This window comes from Tachyglossus aculeatus, chromosome 5 (genome assembly GCF_015852505.1).
Source record: "Tachyglossus aculeatus isolate mTacAcu1 chromosome 5, mTacAcu1.pri, whole genome shotgun sequence".
Classification (NCBI taxonomy): Eukaryota; Metazoa; Chordata; class Mammalia; order Monotremata; family Tachyglossidae; genus Tachyglossus; species Tachyglossus aculeatus.
The window spans coordinates 12380168-12405080 of NC_052070.1; the positions used below are offsets into that span (position 1 = coordinate 12380168).

General features: G+C 48.2%; 1 protein-coding gene across 1 annotated transcript in view; it reads left to right on the top strand.

The window, feature by feature from the left end:
- Positions 1–22876, top strand: part of EMILIN2 (elastin microfibril interfacer 2) — an 85458-nt gene extending 62582 nt beyond the window's left edge. Inside the window, 5 exon segments of the mRNA XM_038747256.1 lie at positions 11642–12001; positions 14609–14644; positions 17980–18108; positions 22535–22692; positions 22694–22876. Coding sequence (XP_038603184.1) covers positions 11642–12001; positions 14609–14644; positions 17980–18108; positions 22535–22692; positions 22694–22876 — 866 coding nt within the window.
- Positions 22877–24913: the final 2037 nt, after the last annotated feature.

Consider the following 24913-nt stretch of genomic DNA (forward strand, 5'->3'; position numbering starts at 1 on the left):
GATAAGGACTCAATAAATGCCAGTCATAGATTGATTGGTCAGTAGTATTAATTCCGATTATTTTGCATGAGTAAACTCCAGCAATTCGTTAGACTCTGAGTACGGTGATAGAACTGACCAGAGGTTTCATTTGGGAAGCTCACTTGTCGGACAGTTCTCCCCTTCTCTGCTGTGTGGATTGCTGGATTTTTTTATTGCTGCTGCTGATCAATCAATCGTATTTATTGAGCACTTACTGTGTGCAGAGCACTGTACTAAGTGCTTGGGAAGTACAAGTTGGCAACATATAGAGAAGGTCTCTACCTAACAGTGGGCTCACAGTCTAGAAGACTGTGCCAGACAAAAGGATGAGACCCCAGGCCACAGCTTTGGCTGGTCTCCTTTATTTGTTTGATTCAGTATTCATTCATTTAATCGTATTTATTGAGTGCCTACTGTGTACAGAGAACTGTATTAAGCACTTGGGAAAGTACAGGACAACAATAAATAGACACATTCCCTACCCACGACGAGCTCACAGTCTAGAAGAGGGAGACAGGCGAAACAAATAAATAAATTCGAGATATATACATAAATGCTGTGGGGCTGGGAGGGAGGAAGAAAAAAAAGGGAGCAAGTCAAGATGATGCAGAAGGGAGTGGGGGAAGAGGAAAGGGGGGCCTGATCTGGGAAGGCCTCTTGGAGGAGATGTGCCTTCAGTAGGGCTTTGAAAGACGGGGAGATTAATTGTCGGATTTGAGGAGGGAGGGCGTTCCAGGGCAGAGGTAGGACGTGGGCCAGGGGTCGGCGGCGGGACAAAAATCCCTCAAAAATTATCCTCAAAAATCTCCAGTGGCTACCAATCAATCTGCGCATCAGGCAGAAACTCCTCACCCTGGGCTTCAAGGCTGTCCATCCCCTGGCCCCCTCCTACCTCACCTCCCTTCTCTCCTTGTCCAGCCCAGCCCGCACCCTCCGCTCCTTCGCCGCTAATCTCCTCCCCGTACCTCGTTCTCGCCTGTCCCGCCATCGACCCCCGGCCCACGTCCTCCCCCAGGCCTGGAATGCCCTCCCTCTGCCCATCCGCCAAGCTAGCTCTCTTCCTCCCTTCAAGGCCCTACTGAGAGCTCACCTCCTCCAGGAGGCCTTCCCAGACTGAGCCCCTTCCTCTCCCCCTCGTCCCCCTCTCCATCCCCCCATCTTACCTCCTTCCCTTCCCCACAGCACCTGTATATATGGTTGTACATATTTATTACTCTATTTATTTATTTTACTTGTACATATCTATTCTATTTATTTTATTTTGTTAGTATGTTTGGTTTTGTTCTCTGTCTCCCCCTTTTAGACTGTGAGCCCACTGTTGGGTAAGGACTGTCTCTATATGTTGCCAATTTGTACTTCCCAAGCGCTTAGTACAGTGCTCTGCACATAGTAAGTGCTCAATAAATACGATTGATGATGATGATGATGAGTGACTGTACGTACGTACGTACGTGACTGTCTTACTTGTCCTAAATCATAGCCTTTCCACAAGGTAAGAGTTAATCTTGACACAAAAATAGCAAACCATATAAGACTTTTTTTCATTAATGATTGCTGTGTTTTTCATCAGTTGCGTCCCATATTGAGAAGCAGCGCGGCTCAGTGGAAAGAGCACGGGCTTTGGAGTCAGAGGTCATGGGTTCAAATCCCAGCTCCGCCAATTGTCAGCTGTGTGACTTTGGGCAAGTCGCTTAATTTCTCCGTGCCTCAATTCCCTCATCTGTAAAATGGGGATTAAGACTGTGAGCACCCCCCCCCCCCCCCACCGTGGGACAACCTGATCACCTTGTAACCTCCCCAGCGCTTAGAACAGTGCTTTGCACATAGTAAGTGCTTAATAAATGCCATCATTATTATTTTTATTATTAGGAGGGGGCAAGGTGGTGGACTGCTTTAAAGCCGGTGGTGAGGAGTTTTTGTATGCACTGCAAACAGCATAGCAGCTTCTGAAGGCACTCCTCTGGATCTTGATCACCCTAGAGACTTAATCAGTCAATCACTGGTATTTATTGAGTGCTTACTGTGTGCAGAGCACTGTACTAAGTGCTTGGGAGAGTACAAGGCAAAAGAGATACGTTCCCTGCCCATAAGGAGTCTGAACCCAATAAAGCAGAAGCAGGAGGGTCTAGCTGAGAAGCAACATGGCATAGTGGCGCCACTCTCCTGAGAGTCAGAAGGACCTGAGTTCTAGTCCTGGCTCTGCCACTTGTCTGCTTGTGACCTTGGGCAAGTCACTTCACTTCCTTGGGCCTCAGTTCCCTCATCTGTGAAATGGAGATTAAGACTCTGAGCCCTCCATGGGACAGGGACTGCGTTCAACCCGATTATCTTATATCTACCCCAGCACTTAGAACAGTAGATGGCACATAGTAAGTGCTTAACAAATACCACAATTCTTAATAATAATAATAATAATAATTTAATAGTAAGTATGGTATTGCTCCGCACACAGTAAGCGCTCAATAAATATGATTGATTGATTGATTGATAATAATCAAAGTAGTAGTCATGGTATTTGTTAAGCACTTACTATATGTCAAGCACTGTCCTAATTGCCGGTATTCATTCATTCAGTTGTATTTATTGAGTGCTTACGATGTGCAGAGCACTGTACTAAGCGCTTGGAAAGTACAATTAGGCAACAGATAGAGCCAGTCCCTACCCAACAACGGGCTCACAGTCTAGAAGGGAGAGACAGACAACAAAACAAAGCAAGTAGACAGGCATCACTAGCATCAAAATGGTCAATCAATCAATCAATCAATTGTATTTATGGAGTGCTTACTGTGTGCAGAGCACTGTACTAAGCGCTTGGGAAGTGCAAGTTGGCAACATATAGAGACAGTCCCTACCCAACAGTGGGCTCACAGTCTAGAAGGGGGAGACAGAGAACAAAACCAAACATATTAACAAAATAAAATAAATAGAATAGATATGTACAAGTAAAATAAATAGAGTAGTAAATATGTACAAACATATATACAGGTGCTGTGGGGAAGGGAAGGGAAGGGGGTAAGACAGGGGGGATGGAGAGGGGGACAAGGGGGAGATGAAGGAGGGGGCTCAGTCTGGGAAGGCCTCCTGGAGGAGATTAGGTCAGTCAGAGATGGGAAGTTCAGCCTCTACTTTGGATTCTTCAAACAAAGAACCGGTGCATACACCAACTCCAGCTCCTTTCCTTGACAGCCTTCTCAAGTGGTGTGCCCAGTGAGTTTCCAATTAGTTTCCAGTTATTCAAAACTTCTTCAACTTTTGAAATAAACCATTCCCACTCGGAGGCGGTGGTGAAGTCCGTGATCTCCAACACCTTGGACTCAGGCTCACTGTCGGCCGCCATGTCGGTGTGCTGAGGTGTATATATATATATATATATATATAGGCATTTGTTAAGTGCTTACCATGTGCAAAGCACTGTTATAAGTGCAGGGGGTGGGATACAAGGTGGTCAGGTTGTCCCACGTGGGGCTCACAGTCTTCATCCCCATTTTACAGATGAGGGAACTGAGGCTCAGAGAAGTTAAGTGATTTAGCGCTGGGGGGGATACAAGATGATCAGGTTGTCCCATGTGGGGCTCACAGTCTTCATCCCCGTTTTACAGATGAGGGAACTGAGGCTCAGAGAAGTTAAGTGACTTGCCCAAGGTCACACAGCAGACATGTGTTGGAACCGGGATTCGAACCCATGACCTCTGACTCCAAAGCCCGTGCTCTTTCCACTGACCCACGCTGCTTCTCTAGATACGAAGCTAATCAGATTGGAAACAGTCCCTGTCCCACATGGGGCACCTGGTCTTTTGCAGGTGTATGAACTATGACTCATTTTCTGGAACATAATAATACTAATAATAACGATGGTATTTCTTAAGTGCTTACTATATGCCTGACACTGTACTAAGCGCCGGGGTGGATACAAGCAAATCGAGTTGGACACAGTCCCTGTCCTATTTGGGGCTCACAGTCTCAATCCCCATTTTAAAGAGGAGGTAACTGAGACCCAGAGAAGTGAAGTGACTTGCCTAAGATCACACAGCAGACAAGTGGAGGAGTCAGGATTAGAACCCGTGCCCTTTTGGCTCCCAGGCTGTGCTCTATCCACTACACCATAGTCCATTGACGGAGCAGGGGGTAGTTTTGCTAAATGCAGAACTGAAATGCCGCATGGAGTGGGGTGGAGATAAATATGGTTGTACATATTTATTACTCTATTTATTTATTTATTTATTTATTTATTTTACTTGTACATTTCTATCCTATTTATTTTATTTTGTTGGTATGTTTGGTTCTGTTCTCTGTCTCCCCCTTTTAGACTGTGAGCCCACTGTTGGGTAGGGACTGTCTCTATGTGTTGCCAATTTGTACTTCCCAAGCGCTTAGTACAGTGCTCTGCACATAGTAAGCGCTCAATAAATACGATTGATTGATTGATTGATTGATTGGAGAGGTTGGCCTCTTTTCCCAGGTCGCTCTGCGCCGGGTGAAGGGGTGAGCCTGCACCTCTGCCTTGCTGTGAGCCCACTGTTGGGTAGGGGCCGTCTCTATACGTTGCCAACTTGTACTTCCCAAGCGCTTAGTACAGTGCTCTGCACACAGTAAGCGCTCAATAAATACGATTGAATGAATGAATGAATCTGCAGGCTGCAAATCTTGGCAGCCGGTCCCCCTCAGAGCTCGGGGGAGAAGCATCCAGGGAGGGAGAGGATACTGGAGCCCGGTTCCCCTGGGGGTTCGCGGTGGGCTTCCGCGTCCCCAATGGATCGATCGATCGATCGATCGATCGTCATCTGCTCCGACTCTCCTCCTCGGCTCCGGCTTCCTCGCTCTGCCTTTGGAGTTCGGTTTGGACTCGTGTCGGGGCGGAAGGAGCCGTGTTCCAAGGGCATGGGAATGAGAGTCAGGAGACCCCGGTTGGAGGCCCCAGTTCTCCCAGCTGGCCTACCGCTTAACTCTGGGAGAGACGCGCAGTCGTTCTGGGCCTCAGTTTCCCCATCTGCAGAATGGGTGTGAAATATAGGTGTGAAATACGATTGATTGATTGATATTCACATTTGTATATATTGAGCACTTTCTGTGTACAGAGCCCTGTACTGAAGCAGCGTGGCTCAGTGGCAAGAGCCTGGGCTTGGGAGCCAGAGGTTGTGGGTTCTAATCCCAGCTCTGCCATTTGTCATTCATTCATTCAGTTCATTCAATCGTATTTATTGAGTGCTTAGTGGGTGCAGAGCACCGGACTAAGCGCTTGGGAAGTACAAGTTGCAACATATAGAGATGGTCCCTACTCAACAATGGGCTCACAGTCTAGAGGGGGGAGACAGACAAAAAGCCGAAACCTGTGGACAGGCGTCAAGTCATCAGAATAAATAGAAATAAAGCTAGATGCACATCATTAACAAAATAAATAGTAAAACAAAACAAAACCAAAAGAATAGCAAATATGTACAAGTAAAATAAATAGAGTAATAAATCTGTAAAAACATATATACAGGTGCTGTGGGGAGGGGAAGGAGGTAGGGCGGGGGGGATGGGGAGGGGGAGAGGAAAGAGGGGGCTCAGTCTGGGAAGACCTCCTGGAGGAGGTGAGCTGTCAGCTGTGTGACCTTGGGCAAGTCACTTAACTTCTCCGTGCTTCAGTTCCTTCACCTGTAAAATGAGGACTTGTACTTCCATATGTTGCCAACTTGTACTTCCCAAGCACTTAGTACAGTGCTTTGCACACAGTAAGTGCTCAATAAATACGATTGATTGATTGATTGATCAGGTTGTCCCTCATGGGGCTCCCAGTCTTAATCCTCATTTTACAGATGAGAGAACTGAGGCACAGAGGAGTTAAGTGACCTGCCCAGAGTCACACAGCTGACAAGCGGCAAAACCAGGATTATTACCCTTGACCTCTGACTCTTGAGCCTGTGTTCTTGCCACTGAGCCATACTGTTTCTCTAAATGGTATTTGTTAAGCGCTTAATATGTGCCAAGAACTGTTCTAAGCCCTGGGAGAGATACAAGGTAATCAAGTTGTCCCTGGTGGGGCTCACAGTCTTAATCCCCATTTTACAGATGAGGTAACTGAGGCACAGAGAAGTGAAGTGACTTGCCCAAAGTCACACGGCTGACAAGCGGTGGAGCCGGGACTAGAACCCACGACCTCTGACTCCCAAGCCCGGGCTCTTTCCACTAGGCCACACTGTAATAATAATAATAATAATTGGCATTTGTTAAGCGCTTACTATGTGCAAAGCACTGTTCTAAGCGCTGGGGAGGATACAGGATGATCAGGTTGTCCCACGTGGGGCTCACAGTCTTAATCCCCATTTTACAGATGAGGGAACTGAGGCCCAGAGAAGTTAAGTGACTTGCCCAGGATCACACAGCAGACATGTGGTGGAGCCGGGATTCGAACCCATGACCTCTGATTCCAAAGCCCGGGCTCTTTCCACTGAGCCACGCTGCTTCTCTTACGATGTGCCAAGCACTGTCCTAAGTGCTGTGGTCTATATAATTGAAGCAGTTCAGCCCCTGTCTGTGTCCCACCCTGTGTGTCTGTATTACCTGCTGCCCCCATGGAAGGCCAGATTCAACCTCTCTAAACCCCTGTGGAAAAAAAATAATAGTAACCATAATAATAAGGATAATAGTATATGTTAAGCCCTTACTCTGTGCCGAGCGTTGTGCTAAACATTGGGGTAGGTATGGGATAATCAAGTCAAACACAGTCCCTGGCCCACACGAGGCTGAGGGAGATGGAACAGGTATTTTCATTCATTCAGTAGTCTCTATTAAGCACTTGTTCATCATCATCATCAATCGTATTTATTGAGCGCTTACTGTGTGCAGAGGACTGTACTAAGCGTTTGGGAAGTACAAATTGGCAACATATAGAGACAGTCCTTCCCCAACAGTGGGCTCACAGTCTAAAAGGGGGAGACAGAGAACAAAACCAAACATACTAACAAAATAAAATAAATAGAATAGATACGTACAAGTAAAATAAATAAATAGAGTAATAAATATGTACAAACATATATACATATATACAGGTGCTGTGGGGAAGGGAAGGAGGTAAAATGGGGGGGATGGAGAGGGGGACGAGGGGGAGAGGAAGGAAGGGGCTCAGTCTGGGAAGGCCTCCTGGAAGAGGTGAGCTCTCAGTAGGGCCTTGTTGTGTGCAGAACACTGTACTAAGCGCTTGGGAAAGTACAACAATAAACGGTGACTGATTTTACAGATGAGGAGACAGGTACAGAGAAGTTCAAACACAGTCCCTGGCCCACACGAGGCTCACAGTCTAATTGGGAGATGGAAGAGGAATTTCATTCATTCAGTAGTCTCTATTAAGCACTTGTGTGCAGAACACTGTACTAAGCGCTTGGGAAAGTACAATACAACAATAAACGGTGACTGATTTTACAGATGAGGAGACAGGTACAGAGAAGTTAAGTGCTTAGTCCAGTGCTCTGCACACAGTAAGTGCTCAATAAATGCGACAACGAACGAGTGAATGATGTGACTTGCCCAAGGTCATAAAGTAAGCATGGGGCAGAGCTGGGATTAGGTCTCTAGGACCCCTGTCAATCAATCATCAATCAATCAAATGAATCAGTGGCATCTATCAAGCACTCACGCTGTGCAGAGCACTGTACTAAGCAGTTGAGAGAGTCCAGTGTAGCCGAGTTGGTAGACACTTTCCCTGCCCACAGGGAGCTTCCAGTTCTAGTGCTCTGACTGCCCTGGCCCTTTTCCTAGGCCACTGTGAAACACCGACTATTGGTAAGCACAAAATCTTCTATTTTATAGAGCTTTTCTCTCTTTCTTGCCAGAAATCCCTGTCAGGGGCCGATTTGCCTTCTGATTCACTAGGACCATTTAATCCTTATTTTCTTACTGAAATGTCAGGAGGAGAGTTCTGATGGCTTTTAGGCCATATCAGCCCTAAATAATTTTTTGCCAAAACAGGCATGCCAGGACTTTAAGCTGTGAGCCACTTTGTCTGTGACCTGGATTGAATTTACCTCACTGTGGACATTCTGCCAATTTTGTTTTGGAATTTATTAAGCACTTACTATGTAAAAATGATAATAATGATGGCATTTGTTAAGCGCTTACTATGTGAAAAGTACTAAGCCCTGTGGTAGATACAAGAAAAGCAGCGTAGCTCAGTGGAAAGAGCATGGGCTTGGGAGTCAGAGGTCATGAGTTCAAATCCCGGCTCCGCCACTTGTCAGCTATGTGACTTTGGGCAAGTCACTTAACTTATCTGTGCCTCAGTTACCTCATCTGTAAAAATGGGGATTAAGATCGTGAGCCCCACATGGGACAACCTGATCACTTTGTATCCTCCCCAGCACTTAGAACAGTGCTTTGCACATAGTAAGCACTTAACAAATACCAAAATTATTATTATTATTACAAGATAACCAGGTTGGACACAGTCCATGTCCCTTTTCATTCATTCATTCAATCGTATTTATTGAACGCTTACTGTGTGCAGAGCACTGTACTAAGCTCTTGGGAGGTACAAGTTGGCAACATATAGAGATGGTCCCTACCCAACAGGCTCACAGTCTAGATTGGGGAGACAGACAACAAAACAAAACATGTGGACAGGTGTCAAAGTCATCAGAACAAATAGAATTAAAGCTATTTGCACATCATTAACAAAATAAATAGAAGAGTAAATATGTACAAGTAAAATAAATAGAGTAATAAATCTGTATAAATATATATACAAGCTCTGTGGGGAGGGGAAGGAGGTAGGGCGGGGGGGACAGGGAGGAGGAGAGGAAAAAGGGGGCTCAGTCTGGGAAGGCCTCCTGGAGGAGGTGAGGTCTCAGTAGGGCTTTGAAGGGAGGAAGAGAGCTAGCTTGGCGATGTGTGGAGGGAGGGCATTCCGGGCCAGGGGGAGGACGTGGGCCGGGGGTCGATGGCAGGACAGGTGAAAACGAGGTACAGTGAGGAGGTTAGCGGCAGAGGAGAGGAGGGTGTGAACTGGGCTGGAGAAGGAGAGAAGGGAGGTGAGATAGGAGGGGGCGAGGTGATGGACAGCCTTGAAGCCGAGAGTGAGGAGTTTTTGCTTGACTTGTTGGTTGACAGGCAGCCACTGGACAATGGGCCTTTTGGGGCTCACAGTCTCAATCCCATTCATTCGTTCAGTCGTGTTTATTGAGCATTTACCCCGTGCGAACCACTGTACTCAGGACTTGGGAGAGTACAGTATAATAATCAAGAGACACTTTCCCTGCCCACAGTGATCTTACAGTTTAGAGGGGGAAGCAGACATGGGAGTCAGAGGTTGTGGTTTCTAATCCAGGCTCTGCCACTTGTCAGCTGTGTGACTTTGGGCAGGTCACTTAACTTCTCTGTGCTTCAGCTACCTCATCTGTAAAATGGGGATTAAGAATGCGAGCCCTATATGGGACAACCTGATTACGTTGTATTCCCCTCAGTGCTTAGAAGAGTGCTTAGCACATAGTACTAGGACAGTACTTAGGACTTAGTACTTAGTACTTAGTGCTTAGGACAGTGCTTTGCACATAATAAGCGCTTAATAAATGCCATTATTATTATTATTAGTAGTAGTAGTAGTAGTAAGTGCTCATTATTGTTCTTATTGTTCTTATTGTTAGTAGTAGGCCTAACCTGTATATATGTATATATGTTTTTACATATTTATTACTCTATTTATTTATTTTACTTGTACATATCTATTCTATTTATTTTATTTTGTTAGTATGTTTGGTTGTGTTCTCTGTCTCCCCCTTTTAGACTGTGAGCCCACTGTTGGGTAGGGACTGTCTCTATACATTGCCAACTTGTACTTCCCAAGCGCTTAGTCCAGTGCTCTGCACACAGTAAGCGCTCAATAAATACGATTGATTGATTGATTGATTGATAGTAAGCGCTTAACAAATGACATTATTATTGTTATTATTATAAATTATAGATACGTATGTAAGTGCTGTGGGGATAATAGAAAAATCCCCATTGTCCAGATGAGGTTAGCTGAGGCCCAGAGAAGTGAAATGACTTGCCCAGGGTCACACAGCAGACACGTGGCGGAGCCGGGATTAGAACCTAGATCCTCTGATTACCAGGTCCAGGTTTTTTCCACTAGGCCCCGTGGCTTCATTTCCACTCTGACCCTCCCACAATCTGGGGGACTCGGTTTCAGAGCGGCCCACCTGAGAAGAGAAACTTCATTCTGGAGGACGCTTTCGTTCAGAACCCCAGGTTTCGCCGGCTCTGAGCTCTGTCCCGAGGAACTTTGTTTCTTGAAGTAGGAATAGTTTTGTAATGAAGAAGGCCATGCCGTGGCATTAGCCAGAGCCAAGCTGCAGCTGGCCTCCATCCCGTTGTCCTGGTGGGATGGAGTCTGGGTGATCAATCAATCAATCAATCAATCGTATTTGTTGAGCGCTTACTATGTGCAGAGCACTGTACTAAGCGCTTGGGAAGTACAGATTGGCAACACATAGAGACAGTCCCTACCCAACAGTGGGCTCACAGTCTAAAAGGGGGAGACAGAGAACAGAACCAAACATACCAACAAAATAAATAGGATAGAAATCTACAAGTAAAATAAATAAATAAATAAATAAAGAGTAATAAATATGTACAACCATATATACACATATACAGGTGCTGTGGGGAAGGGAAGGAGGTAAGATGGTGGGATGGAGAGGGGGACGAGGGGGAGAGGAAGGAAGGGGCTCAGTCTGGGAAGTCCTCCTGGAGGAGGTGAGCTCTCAGCAGGGCCTTGAAGGGAGGAAAAGGTGATGGAAAAGGGACCGGGGCCAAGCCAGTCACCATGGGAGTCAGTTTCCTCGGAGCAGTTGGATGCTTCCTTCCCTTCCCCATAGCACCTGTATATATGTATATATGTTTTTGTACATATTTATTACTCATTTATTTATTTATTTTACCTGTACATATCTATTCTATTTATTTTATCTTGTTAATATGTTTGGTTTTGTTCTCTGTCTCCCCCTTCTAGACTGTGAGCCCACTGTTGGGTAGGGACTGTCTCTATATGTTGCCAACTTGTATTTCCCAAGCGCTTAGTACAGTGCTCTGCACACAGTAAGCGCTCAATAAATACGATTGATGACGATGATGATGCTGATTTGTAATGCACCTTATCTGCTGCTTTCCAAGCCAATCGATAGATTTCTTGATAATAATGATAATGATAACTGTGGTATTTGTTGAGCACTTACTACCTGCCAGACACTGTACTGAGTTCTCGGCGGGGGGGATGCAGGCAAATTGGGTTGGATACAGTCCCTGTCCCACATAGGACTCACAGTCTTCATCCCTGTTTTCCAAACGAGGTAACGGAGGCCCAGAGAAGTGAGGTGACCTGCCCACGATCGCACAGCAGACGAGTGGCAATGCTGGCATTAGAACCCAGTTCCTGCTTATGTTTCCCATTTGTACTTCCCGAGCTCTTAGTACAGTGCTCTGCACACAGTAAGCGCTCACTGAATAAGATTGAATGAAAGGGCCTTCTGACTCCTGGGCTGTTTCCACTGGGCCACGCTGGGTTAGGGGATGGGAAGGGCCAGGGAAACAGGGTCCAGCCGCATGTGTCCTAACTCTGTTTCTCTCTCTTTCCCTCTCGGCACGCCAGCGGAAAGCCCACCAGGAACCCCGCAGCCGCCTCGGCCAGGGAGCCCTCCGCGCCCAGCCCGCCCAGCACAGGTCGGTGGGTCCCCCTGGCCCGGAGACCCCCTGGCCCCGGAGCCCGCCGGGCGGCCGGCCAAGCCGGCCCGGCCTCTGACCCCCGGCGAGAGGCGGCCCACCCGCCCGGCCTCCCCGGGACTGCCCGCTCGGCCAGGCCCTCCTGACTCTGAAGGCTGGATTCTGGAAACCGGGGAAGCCGGACCACCCGGCAGGATGCTCGTGTGGGGACGAGGCCTGCCCGACGGCGTGGACGGCCAGCACGGCCAGAGGCCCGTCCCCAGCTCTGAAGGCTACGCCGGACCCCCAGGTGAGCCAGGGCCAACGGCCAGATTCGTTCGTTCATTCATGCAATCGTACTTATTGAGCGCTTACTGTGTGCAGAGCACTGTACTAAGCGCTTGGGAAGTACAACTTGGCACCGCCAACAAGATCACCCTTGTCTGGCCTGGGAGAGCTCAGTGAATCAATCAATCAATTGTATTTATTGAGCGCTTACTGTGTGCAGAGCACTGGACTAAGTGCTTGGGAAGTACAAGTTGGCAACATATAGAGACGGTCTCTACCCAACAGTGGGCTCGCAGTCTAAAAGGGGGAGACAGAGAACAAAACCAAACATGCTAACAAAATAAAATAAATAGAATAGATATGTACAAGTAAAATAAATAAATCAATAAATAGAGTAATAAATATGTACAAACATATATCCAGGTGCTGTGGGGAAGGGAAGGAGGTAAGATGGGGGGATGGAGAGGGGGACGAGGGGGAGCACTGTACTAAGCACTTGGGAAGTACAAGTTGGCACCGCCAACAAGATCACCCTTGTCCGGCCTGGGAGAGCTCAGTGAATCAATCAATCAATCAATCAATCAATCAATCGTATTTATTGAGCACTTACTGTGTGCAGAGCACTGGACTAAGCCCTTGGGAAGTACAAGTTGGCAACATATAGAGACAGTCCCTACCCAACAGTGGGCTCACAGTCTAAAAGGGGGAGACAGAGAACAAAACCAAACATGCTAACAAAATAAAATAAATAGAATAGATATGTACAAGTAAAATAAATAAATCAATAAATAGAGTAATAAATATGTACAAACATATATCCAGGTGCTGTGGGGAAGGGAAGGAGGTAAGATGGGGGGATGGAGAGGGGGACGAGGGGGAGCACTGTACTAAGCACTTGGGAAGTACAAGTTGGCACCGCCAACAAGATCACCCTTGTCCGGCCTGGGAGAGCTCAGTGAATCAATCAATCAATCAATCAATCGTATTTATTGAGCGCTTACTGTGTGCAGAGCACTGGACTAAGTGCTTGGGAAGTACAAGTTGGCAACATATAGAGACGGACCCTACCCAACAGCGGGCTCACAGTCTAGAAGGGGGAGACAGAGAACAAAACATATTAACAAAATAAAATAAATAGAATAGATATGTACAAGTAAAATAAATAAATAGAGTAATAAATATGTACAAACATATATACATATATACGGGTACATATATACAGTGAAGCGGGAAGGGCTTTCTGGTAGACACCGGACTAAGCACTGGGGTGGATACGAGGAAATCGGGTTGGACACAGTCCCTCTCCCACAGAGGGCTAACTCTCTTAGTCCCCATTTTACAGATGAGGGAACTGAGGCACAGGGAAGTTAAGTGACTTGCCCAAGGCCACACAGCAGACAAGTGGAAGACCTGGGATTAGAACCAGATCCTTCTGATGCCTAGGCCCATGCTCTATGCCAGGAACTGTACTAAGTGCTGGGGTGGATACATGCTAATCAGGTTGGACAGAGTCCATGTCCCTCCTGGACCCCCACAGGCTTAAACCCCATTGTACAGGCGAGGTAACTGAGGCACAGAGAAGTGAAGTGACTTAATCAATCGTATTTATTGAGTGCTTACTGTGTGCAGAGCACTGTACGAAGCGCTTGGGAAGTACAAGTTGGCAACATATAGAGACAGTCCCTACCCAACAGTGGGCTCACAGTCTAAAAGACTTAACCAAGGTCACGCAGCGGACAAGTGGCAGAGTGGGAACTAGAACCCAGAGCTGCCTGTTTTGGGGATAAATTTGCACCTTCCTACTGAATATCCATTTTACAAGCTAGGAGACTGAAGCATAGAGACATTAAGTGACTTGTCCAGGGTCACACAGCAGGCAAGTGGCTGAGGCAGGATTAGAACCCAGGTCCCCAGACTCGCACTGGCTGCTCCAGCAGGCTCAGGCAGGCGGCACCAGGTTGGCTGTTCCCGGGGTGGCAGTTACCCCCCGGGGGTGTGGGGCCCCCTTTTCCCAGACTGAGCCCCCTTTTTCCTCTCCTCCTCCCCATCCCCCCCACCCTACCTCCTTCCCCTCCCCAGAGCACCTGTATATATCATCATCATCATCATCATCAATCATATTTATTGAGCACTTACTATGTGCAGAGCACTGTACTAAGCGCTTGGGTAGTACAAATTGGCAACATATAGAGACAGTCCCTACCCAACAGTGGGCTCCCAGTCTAAAAGGGGGAGACAGAGAACAAAACCAAACACACTAACAAAATAAAATAAATAAATAAATAGAATAGATTTGTACAGATGTATTACTCTATTTATTTTACTTGTACATATTAACTATTCTATTTATTTTGTTATTGATGTGCATCTAGCTTTATTTCTATTTATTCTGACGACTTGACACCTGTCCGCATGTTTTGTTTTGTTGTCTGTCTCCCCCTTCTAGACTGCGAGCCCGTTGTTGGGTAGGGACCGTCTCTATACGTTGCCAGCTTGGACTTCCCAAGCACTTAGTACAGTGCTCTGCACACAGTAAGTGCTCAGTAAATACGATTGAATGAATGAATGAATGAATTTAGGTGGGGGAAAGACAGGTGAGTTTGACATATGCTTTTTTTTCCTTCTATAGGCTACCCCAAACCATCTGCTCGTGCCAATCCAGCAGGTAATCACCTCGATCCCCGAGGACGGGAAAGGGTTGGGGGTTGGGGGGGACTCTCCGGCCCCTGCCCTGAGCTAAGGACGGGACCCTGTCAGGTGCCTCCAGCTTCCTGCCTCACCCTGAGGGACCCAGGAGTCCCCAGACCTAGGGAATTTTCCATCTGTTTATTGTTCTATTGTACTCCCCCAAGCGCTTAGTGCAGTGCCCCGCGCACAGTAAGCACTTAATAAACGCGATTGACTGACTGGCTGACTGACTTTGAAAGTCTTTGGGTAGGTCCAGCAATCTTCCTCCTCCTTCTCCTCCACGCCTCCCTTAGACTGGAAGCTCATTGTGGGCAGGGAATGTGTTTGTTCTGGTTTTTTTTTTTTTAATGGCATTTATTAAGCGCTTACTATGTGCACAGCACTGTTCTAAGCGCTGGGGAGGTTACAAGGCGATCAGGTTGTCCCACGGGGGGCTCACAATCTTAATCCCCATTTTCCAGATGAGGGAACTGAGGCCCAGAGAAGTGAAGTGACTTGCTCAAAGTCACACAGCTGACAATTGGCGGAGCCGGGATTTGAACCCATGACCTCTGACTCCAAAGCCGGGGCTCTTTCCACTGAGCCACGCTGCTGTTGTTACATTGGACTCTCCCAAGCACGTAACCCAGTGCTCTGCACACAGTCAGCGCTCAATAAATGCGATTGACTGACTGACTTTCGTCCCCGGCCATAAGCCGCTTCCGTGCTCCTCTGGGGATCCTTATTTCTGATTTTGGGCCGAATTCCCCTGTGGTAGCTCTGACCTGTCTGTCTCTTCCCCCACTCTCTTCTGCATTGTCCTGACTTGCTCCCTTGATTCATCCTCCCCTTCCAGCCCCACAGCACTTATATATCCGTATCTGTCATTTATTGATTTCTATTACTGTCTGCTTCCCCTTCTAGACTGTAAGCTCATTGAGGGCAAGAAACATGCCTGCTTATTATTCTGTTGTACCCTCCCAAGTGCTTAGTAATAATAATAATAATAATGGTATTTGTTAAGTGCTTACTATGTGTCAAGCACTGTTCTAAGCACTGGGGTAGACTACAAGGGAATCAGGTTGTCCCATGTAGGGGTCACAGTCTTAATCCCCATTTTACAGCAATCTTTTTACAGCAGTTCTCCCTTCAAGGCCCTGCTGAGAGCTCACCTCCTCCAAGAGGCCTTCCCAGACTGAGCCCCTTCCTTCCTCTCCCCCTCGTCCCCCTCTCCATTCCCCCCATCTTACCTCCTTCCCTTCCCCACAGCACCTGTATATATGTATATATGTTTGTACATATTTATTACTCTATTTATTTTACTTGTACATATCTATTCTATTTATTTTATTTTGTTAGTATGTTTGGTCTTGTTCTCTGTCTCCCCCTTTTAGACTGTGAGCCCACTGTTGGGTAGGGACTGTCTCTATATGTTGCCAATTTGTACTTCCCAAGCGCTTAGTACAGTGCTGTGCACATAGTAAGCGCTCAATAAATACGATTGATTGATTGATTACAGGTGAGGGAACAGAGGCCCAGAGAAGTGACGTGACTTGCCCAAAGTCACACAGCTGAAAAGTGGCAGAGCATAGTATCAGTCAGTCGATGATATTTATTGAGTGCTTGCTGTGAGCAGAGCAGTGCACTAAACGCTTGGGAGACCCATTCCCTGCCCACAATGAACTTATAGCCTAGAGGGGGAGACATTGATAGAAATAAATAAATGGGAGATATGGACATAAAGGGCTGTGATCTGCACTCACTCTCACTCAATCGTATTTATTGAGCGCATACTGTGTGCAGAGCACTGTACTAAGCGCTTGGGAAGTACAAGTCGGCGACATCTAGAGACGGTCCCTACCCAACAACGGGATCACAGTCTACAAGGGGGAGAGAGACAACGAAACAAAACATGTGGACAGGTGTCAAGTCATCAGAATAAATAGAAGTAAAGCTAGATTCATTCATTCAATCATATTTATTGAGCGCTTACTGTGTGCAGAGCACTTTATTAAGCGCTTGGGAAGTACCAGTCAGCAACAGCACACAGTAAGCAGTCAAGTACAGTGCTTGGCACATAGTAATCGCTTCACAAATACCACGATTATTATTAGTAAATACGTCTGACTGATTGACTTCAAACCCCGGCCTTATAACAGTTCCGTGACTGTGTGGGGATCCTCTTTTCCAACTTCGGGTCCGTCTTCCCTTTGTCAGTGACTTCCTCATAGGGGAAAATTCTGGAAGCGGAGACCACCCGGCTGCCATCGTCTAGACTGTAAGCTCGTGGTGGGCAGGGAATGTGTCTGTTATGTTGTTGTGTTGTACTCTCCCAAGCGCTTAATACAGTGCTCTGCACACAGCACTCTATAAGTAAATAAATAAAATCAATCAAGGATATTTACTGACACTTACTGAGTGCAGAGCTCTGTCTAATCACACGGGAGATTAAAATAAGATGGAATTGGTAGATCCATATGTTCCCTGGCCAAAATGAGCTTCCAGTCTGGAGGTGAAGACAGATGTTAATCGGTTCTATTACTATTCTATTTATTTTGTTAATGATGTGCATTTAGCTTTAATTCTTTGTGTTCTGACGACTTGACACTTGTCCACATGTTTTATTTTGTCGCCTGTCTCCCCCTTCTAGACTGGGAGCCCGTTGTTGGGTAGGGACCGTCTCTATGTGTTGCCAACTTGTACTAACCAAGCACTTAGTACAGTGCCCTGCACACAGTAAGCGCTCGATAAATACGATTGAATGAATGAATGAATGATCAGTGGTATTTATTGAGTACTGACTGTGTGCAGAGCACTGTACTAAGCGCATGAGAGAGTACAATATACCTTCAGTCTAGAGGGGAGCAGCAGAAGAGTGTGTTGTCATCCTTCCTCTGGCCATTAGTCAAAGGTAAAATGACAGCATCTCGGCAGCCAGAAAGCCAGCTTGGGGGTGCTGGGATCTGGGTCAGGCCTGGGCACCCCAGAAATCCAAAATCAATCAATCAATCGTATTTATTGAGCGCTTACTGTGTGCAGAGCACTGTACTAAGCTCTTGGGAAGTACAAGTTGGCAACATATATACCCAAACATATATCCAAAATGGGGTTGGGCCCAGGACTCCAGACTGTTCCCCCCGTTTCCCCGCTGGGCCGATATTTCCCAATATTTCCGGCCACGGTTTCCTTCCCCAGCCGCCCCCAGACCACATCGCAGCGGTTTAGGAGCAGGGAGGAGCTCCGGCCTCACCCAGGGCCTCAGTGCCCACAGGTTTCACTTCCTCAGCGGACTCTCCTTCCCCACCCACCCCCCGCCCCAATTCTCTGTTTCAGACCCTCTGGCCTCAACTCTGGTGTCCTTCTCTGCCGGTCTGACCCAGAAACCGTTCCCCAGTGAAGCGGGGGTGGTCCTCTTCAACAAAGTGCTCGTAAACGACGGAGATTTCTACGACCCCCAAACAGGTAAAGGGCCAGGGGGCTGCAGGCCCCCTCCCTCACAAAGTGGCGCTCACTCTCGCACCCCGCACTCCCTCCCAACCCCCTTCCCGAATCCCCAAGTGCCCTGGCCGCCCGGGCCTCCCTGGGATTGTTATTATTACTATTATTATGGTATTCGTTAAGTGCTTACTATGTACCAGGCGCTGGGGTTGGACACAGTCCCTGTCCCACATGGGGCTCATGGTCTCAATCCCCGTTTTACAGATGAAAGAACTGAGGCCCGGAGAAGTAATAATAATAATAGTTGTATTTCTTAAGCATTTACTACGTCTCAGACACTGTTCTAAACCCTGGGGTAGATACAAGGTAATCCGGTTGGACGCAGTCCCTGTTCCACGTGGGACTCACAGTCTGAATCCCCATTTTCCAGATGAGGTTACTGAGGCCCAGAGAATAATGATGATAATAATAATGATGGCGTTTTAAGCCCTTACTATGTGCAAAGCCCCGTTCTAAGCGCTGGGGAGGATACAAGGTGATCAGATTGTCCCACGTGGGGCTCACAGTCTTCACCCCCGTTTTACAGATGAGGGAACCGAGGCCCAGAGAAGTGAAGTGACTTGCCCAAAGTCACACAGCCGACAAGCGGCGGAGCCAGGATTAGAACCCGTGACCTCTGGCTCCTAAGCCCGGGCTCTTTCCATTGAGCCACGCTGCTTCTCTAAGTAATTGAGGCAAGTTACTAACTCGAAGTAACTGAGGTAACTGAGGCACAGAGAAGTAAAGTGACTCACCCAAAGTCACACAGCCGACAAGCAGCCGAGCCAGGATTAGAACCCATGACCTCTGGCTTCTAAGCCCGGGCTCTTTCCGTTGAGCCACGCTGCTTCTCTAAGTAATTGAGGCAAGTTACTAACTCGAAGTAACTGAGGTAACTGAGGCACAGAGAAATAAAGTGACTCGCCCGAGGTCACACAGCAGGAAAGCGGAGGAGCCGGGATTAGAACCGTGACCATCATTAAGCACCGACCACGCAGCAGCACGTAATACTGAGTGCTTGAAGCCACGTTCAGGGTGGGAGGCTGAACCTCTGGGAGGAGAAGGATTTGGGGGAAAGTGTCGTGCAGGCCGTGACTTTGCCGTTGGAAAACGACGATCCTGCCCCCGATCCCAGTCTGGGAAGCCAGAAGTGGGAGCATTTTCTGCTCATGAGATCAGCAGCAGAGTGAGCCCGCTGTCTCATCACTGGGGCTCAAATGCGTTTGTTTCCAGGCCTTCCCTGGCCTCCCCGCCCCGGAACATTCCCAAGAGAATTCCCTCGTTCCCAGACACGCAGTCAACAGACACGGGAGCGGGGGCCGAACACCGAACGGGATGCGGGAAAGACACCCTCCCTGATCCGTTTCCTTTTCAACAGAGCCTGGGGGGTGGGAAGGAAAGAAATTCAGAGAGAGCCAGCTTCTCCACAGACAGGCCCGGAGCGTTAATCGTGGTATTTGTTAAGCGTTGGCGCTGTATTGAGCGCTGGGGTGGATGCAGGCAGTTTGAGTTGAACACAGTCCCCGTCCCACGTGGGGCTCTCAGTCTCCATCTCCATTTTAAAGATGAAGGAACTGAGGCCCAGGGAATAATAATGATAATAATCTTGGTATTTGTTAAGAGCTTACTATGTGCCAAGCATTCATTCATTCATTCAGTCGTATTTATTGAGCGCTTACTGTGTGCAGAGCACTGTACTAAGTGCTTGGGAAGTACAAGCACTGTTCTAAGCGCTGGGGGATATACAAGGTAATCAGGTTGTCCTACATGGGGCTCACGGTCTTCATCCCCATTTTACAGATGAGGTAACTGAGGCACAGAGAAGTGACTTGCCCAAAGTCACACATCAGACAAGTGCCGGAGCTGGGACAGCGTGGCTCAGTGGAAAGAGCCCGGGCTTTGGAGTCAGAGGTCATGGGTTCAAATGCCTGCTCCGCCAATTGTCAGTTGTATGACTTTGGGCAAGTTACTTAACTTCTCTGTGCCTCAGTTACCTCATCTGTAAAATGGGGATTAAAATTGTGTGAGCCCCCTGTGGGACAACCTGATCACCTTGTAACCTCCCCAGCGCTTAGAACAGCACATAGTAAGCGCTTAACAAATACCATTGTTATTATATTATTATTATTATTATTATTATTATCCTACCTTCTGCCTGTCCATCCGTCCATCCGTGGGAATCAGGCAGATGCCAGAGGAGGGGCGAGGAGCGGGGTGGGCAGGGCTCGCTATCCCACCGGGCTCGGCCCGACTCCATCTGGGCCAGAACCCAAGCCGGCCTCCCTCCTGATCCTGATCCTCGTGGTTTAATGGCTACAGCACCAGGGCCCGGGAGTCAGAAGGATCCGGGTTCTAATCCCAACTCTGCTACTTGTCTGCTCTGTGACCTTGGGCAAGGCACTTCACTTCTCTGGGCCTCAGTTCCCTCATCTGGAAAATGGGGATTAAGTCTGCGAGCCCTATGGGGGACAGGGACTGTGTCCAATCCAAGTATCTTGTATCTAACCCAGCGCTTAGAAAAGTGCCTGGCACATAGTAAGCACTTAACGGATACCTTTATTATTATCCTTATTATTATTATTCTCTGGGCCTCAGTTGCACCATCTGTAAAATGGGGATTGAGACTGGGAGCCCTCTGTGGGACAGGCACCGTGTCCAACTCGATTAGCTTGTACCTTCCCCAGCACTTAGTACAGTGCCTGACGCATAGTAAGCACTTAAGAAATATCATTATTTGTATTATTATGCCAGGCGGCGGGGGAGAAGCAGCATGGCCTTGTGGAAAGAGCACGTGCCTGGGAGCCAGAGGACCTGGGTTCTAATCTTGTGTGTAACCTAGGGCAAGTCACTTCACTTCTCTGGGCCTCAGTTTCCTCATCTAGAAAATGGGAATTGAGACTGTGAGCCCCATGTGGGACGTGGACTGTGTCCAACCGGATTACCTTATATCTTCCCCAATGCTTAGAACAGTGCCTGGGTGGTAATAAGTGCTTAACAAATACCATTATTATTATTATTACTTAACTTTTTGGTGCCTCAGTTCCCTCATCTGCAAAATGGGGATTGAGACTGTGAGCCCCACGTGGGACGGGGTCTGTGTCCAACCCCGGCGCTTACTACAGCGCCTGGCACATAGTAAGTGCTTAACAAATAGGAAGCAGCGTGGCATAGTGAATAGAGCCTAGGCCTGGATGTCAGGTAGTAATAATAATAATAATAATAATAATAATAATAATAATAGTATTTGTGCTTACTATATGCCAAGCACTGTTCTAAGCACTGGGATAGATAGAAGGTAAACAGGTTGTTCCACATGGGGCTCACAGTCTTAATCTCCATTTTACAGATGAGGTAACTGAGGCCCAGAGAAGTTATGTGACTTGCCCAAGGTCACACAGCAGACAAGTGGAGGAGCTGGGATTAGAACCCACAACCTCTGACTCCCAAGCCTGTGCTATTTCTACTAAGCCACGGTGTGTCATGGGTTCTAATCCGGATTCCACCACTTGTCTGCTGTGTGTCCTTGTGCAAATCACTTCACTTCTCTGGGCCTCAGTTACCTCATCTGTAAAGTGGGGATTGAGACTGTGAGCCCCATGTGGGACAGGGACTGTGTCCAACTCAATTTGTATAATAATGATGTTTTTTAAGTGCTTACTATGTGCCAAGCACTGTTCTAAACACTGGGAGGATACAGGTGATCAGATTGTCCCACATGGGGCTCACATTCTTAACCCCCAGTTTACAGATGAGGTAACTGAGGCACAGAAATGAAGTGACTCGCCCGAAGTCAGCTGACCAGTGGTGGAGCCGGGATTAGAACCCGTGACCTCTGATTCCCAAGCCCGGGCTCTTTCCACTGAGCCACGCTGCTTCTCATCCCCCCCAGCGCTTAGTACAGTAAGCGCTTAACAAAATACCAGAATTATTGTTATTACTAATTGTTATTGTTACCTACCCCAGTGGCTTAGAACAGTGTCTGGCACAGAGTGAGCACTTAACAAACACCCTAAGAAGAAAAAAGTTAATAATAATAATAATGATGGCATTTATTAAGCGCCTACTATGTGCAAAGCACTGTTCTAAGCGCTGGGGAGTTTACAAGGTGATGAGGTTGTCCCACGGGGGGCTCACAGTCTTAATCCCCATTCTACAGATGAGGGAACTGAGGCCCAGAGAAGTGAAGTGACTTGCCCAAAGCTGACAAGTGGCGGAGCCGGGATTTGAACCGATGACCTCTGACTCCAAAGCCCGGGCTCTTTCCACTCAGCCACGAAGATCTAGTATTTCCCGCAGTGCTTGGCACAGAGTAAGTGCTTCCCCACAAGCGCTTAGTACAGTGCCCTGCACACAGTAAGTTCTCAATAAAGACGATTGATTGATTGATTGATTGCCACTCTCTCCTTTCTAGGGATCTTTACCGCTCCGTACGCGGGCCGCTACCTGCTGTCCGCCACCCTGACCCCGGAAAGGGGCGACTATGTAGAAGCCGTCCTGTCCGTGTCCAACGCCAACGTGGCTCAGCTGCACACTGCCGGCTACCGGCGGGAACTTCTGGAATACCACCGGCCCCCCCGGCGCCGAGGTTCCCTGTGGGGGCAGTGGGACCTTCCACCTCGTCGTCCCCTTGAAAGAGGGCGACCAGGTCAACGTTGTCGTGACCGGGGGGAAACTGGCCCGCACGGACGCGGACGAGATCTTCTCCACGTTCAGCGGCGTCTTCCTCTACCCCACCCGCCCGCCCCCGGTCTAGCTCTGCTCTGAAGACGGCCACGGTGGCGGCGGTGGGGACTTTTGGAGCCCGAGGACGTATCCCGTCGACGGTTCCGGAGCCGTTGGGATCTGCCGGCCGTCTCAGAGTCAAGGAGCGGAGGAAGAGGTGGAGGAAGAAGAGAAGGGCCAGAACCTACCCCGGGGACCCGTTGACTGCTTCCCCTCAGTGTTTGGTGACCCCAGCCAAGCAATCCAAATACGTCCAAAGCATTCCCTGTCTCGGCCTCAGCGCCCTGTGGTTTTTTTAACACCAAAGTGCCTTTTTCTCCCAGAGCTTATCTCCCAGGCGCTCCTCCACCCCCTTCCCAATCTTGGGAAGACAACCCAGTTGCTTCTCGGCCTGGCCTCGCTAGCTTCTGGTCCCCCTGCCCCTCTTCCTCCCACCCAGCAAGGGCCTTCTAACAGGCTCAAACGTTCATTCCTTCGATTGTATTTATTGAGCATTTCCCTTGTGCAAAGAAAGTACTAAGCGGTTGGGAGAGCACAGTGTAACAATAAACAGACACATTTCCTACCCATGATGATGAGCTTACAGCTTCTGCCCCGATGGTGGTGGTGGGAGAAAACAGCTGTTTTCTTCTGCTGTGGAAAAAGCCACCGTCGCTTCAGAAACTCTTCTGCTTCCTTCAAAACCTCCTTTCTGAGACCAGTTTTGGGTAGGTCATTGCGGAAGCAAGGCTTAGTGGAAAGAGCACCAGCTTGGGAGTCAGAGGTCGTGGGTTCTAATCCCAGCTCCGCCACTTGAGGATGATGATGGTACTTGTTAAGCGCTTACTATGTGCAAAGCACCGTTCTAAGCGCTGGGGAGGTTACAAGGTGATCGGGTTGTCCCACGGGGGGCTCACAGTTTTAATCCCCATTTTACAGATGAGGTAACTGAGGCCCAGAGAAGTGAAGTGACTTGCCCGAAGTCACACAGCTGACAGTTGCTGGAGCTGGGATATGAACCCATGACCTCCAACTCCAAAGCCCGGGCTCTTTCCACAGAGCCACGCTGCTTCCTGAGCCACGCTGCTTCCACTTGACACTTGTCTGCTGTGTGACTTTGGGCAAGTCACTTCACCTCTCTGTGCCTCAGTTACCTCATCTGTAAAATGGGGATTAAGACAGAGAGCCCCACGTGGGGCAACCTCCTTACCTGGTATCTTCCCCAGCGCTTAGAGCAGTGTTTGGCATATAGTAAGCACTTACCAAATACCGTGGTCGTCATCACCATCCTGCTGCCCTATTCCTTTCCAGCAAGCCACACTGCTGTGAGTAAGTGGTGTGGCCTAGTGGATAGAGCACGGACTCGGGGAAGCAGCGTGGCTCAGTGGAAAGAGCCCGGGCTTTGAAGTCAGAGGTCATGGGTTCAAATCCCAGCTCCGCCAACTGTCAGCTGTGTGACTTTGGGCAAGTCGCTTCACTTCTCTGTGCCTTAGTTACTTCATCTGTAAAATAGAGATTAAAACTGTGAGCCTCCCATGGGACAACCTGATCACCTTGTAACCTCCCCAGTGCTTTGCACATAATACGCGCTTAACAAATACAATCATTATTATTATTATTGGGAGACGCTCATGGGTTCTAATCCCAGCTCCGCCACTTGTATGCTGTGTGATTTTGGGCAAGTCACTTGACTTCTCTGGGCCTTAGTTACCTCTTCTGTAAAATGGGGAATGAGATTGTGAGCCCCACATGGGACAGGGACTGTGTCCAGCCCGATCTGCTTGTATCCAGCCCAGAGCTTAGGACAGTGCTTAACAAATACCACTATTATTAAGTGGTCTTTGGGGTTCTCCCCCCTCAATCTGCACTTCTGCATTCCCAGTTAGCAGTGGTTAGGGGATGGAGGTCCGTCCTCTGGCCGGGGGGCGGGTCTCGGTGGTACTGCCCAAGGGGAAGAGTTGGGACAGCGAACGAGCTCTCTCTTCTACCGAAAAAGGGTTGGGAGGGAAGGACAGAGCCGGACTGTAGAGGAGAATTGGTTTCTTTTCCACTCCGGCTGAACCCACTCATTCAATCGTATTTACTGAGC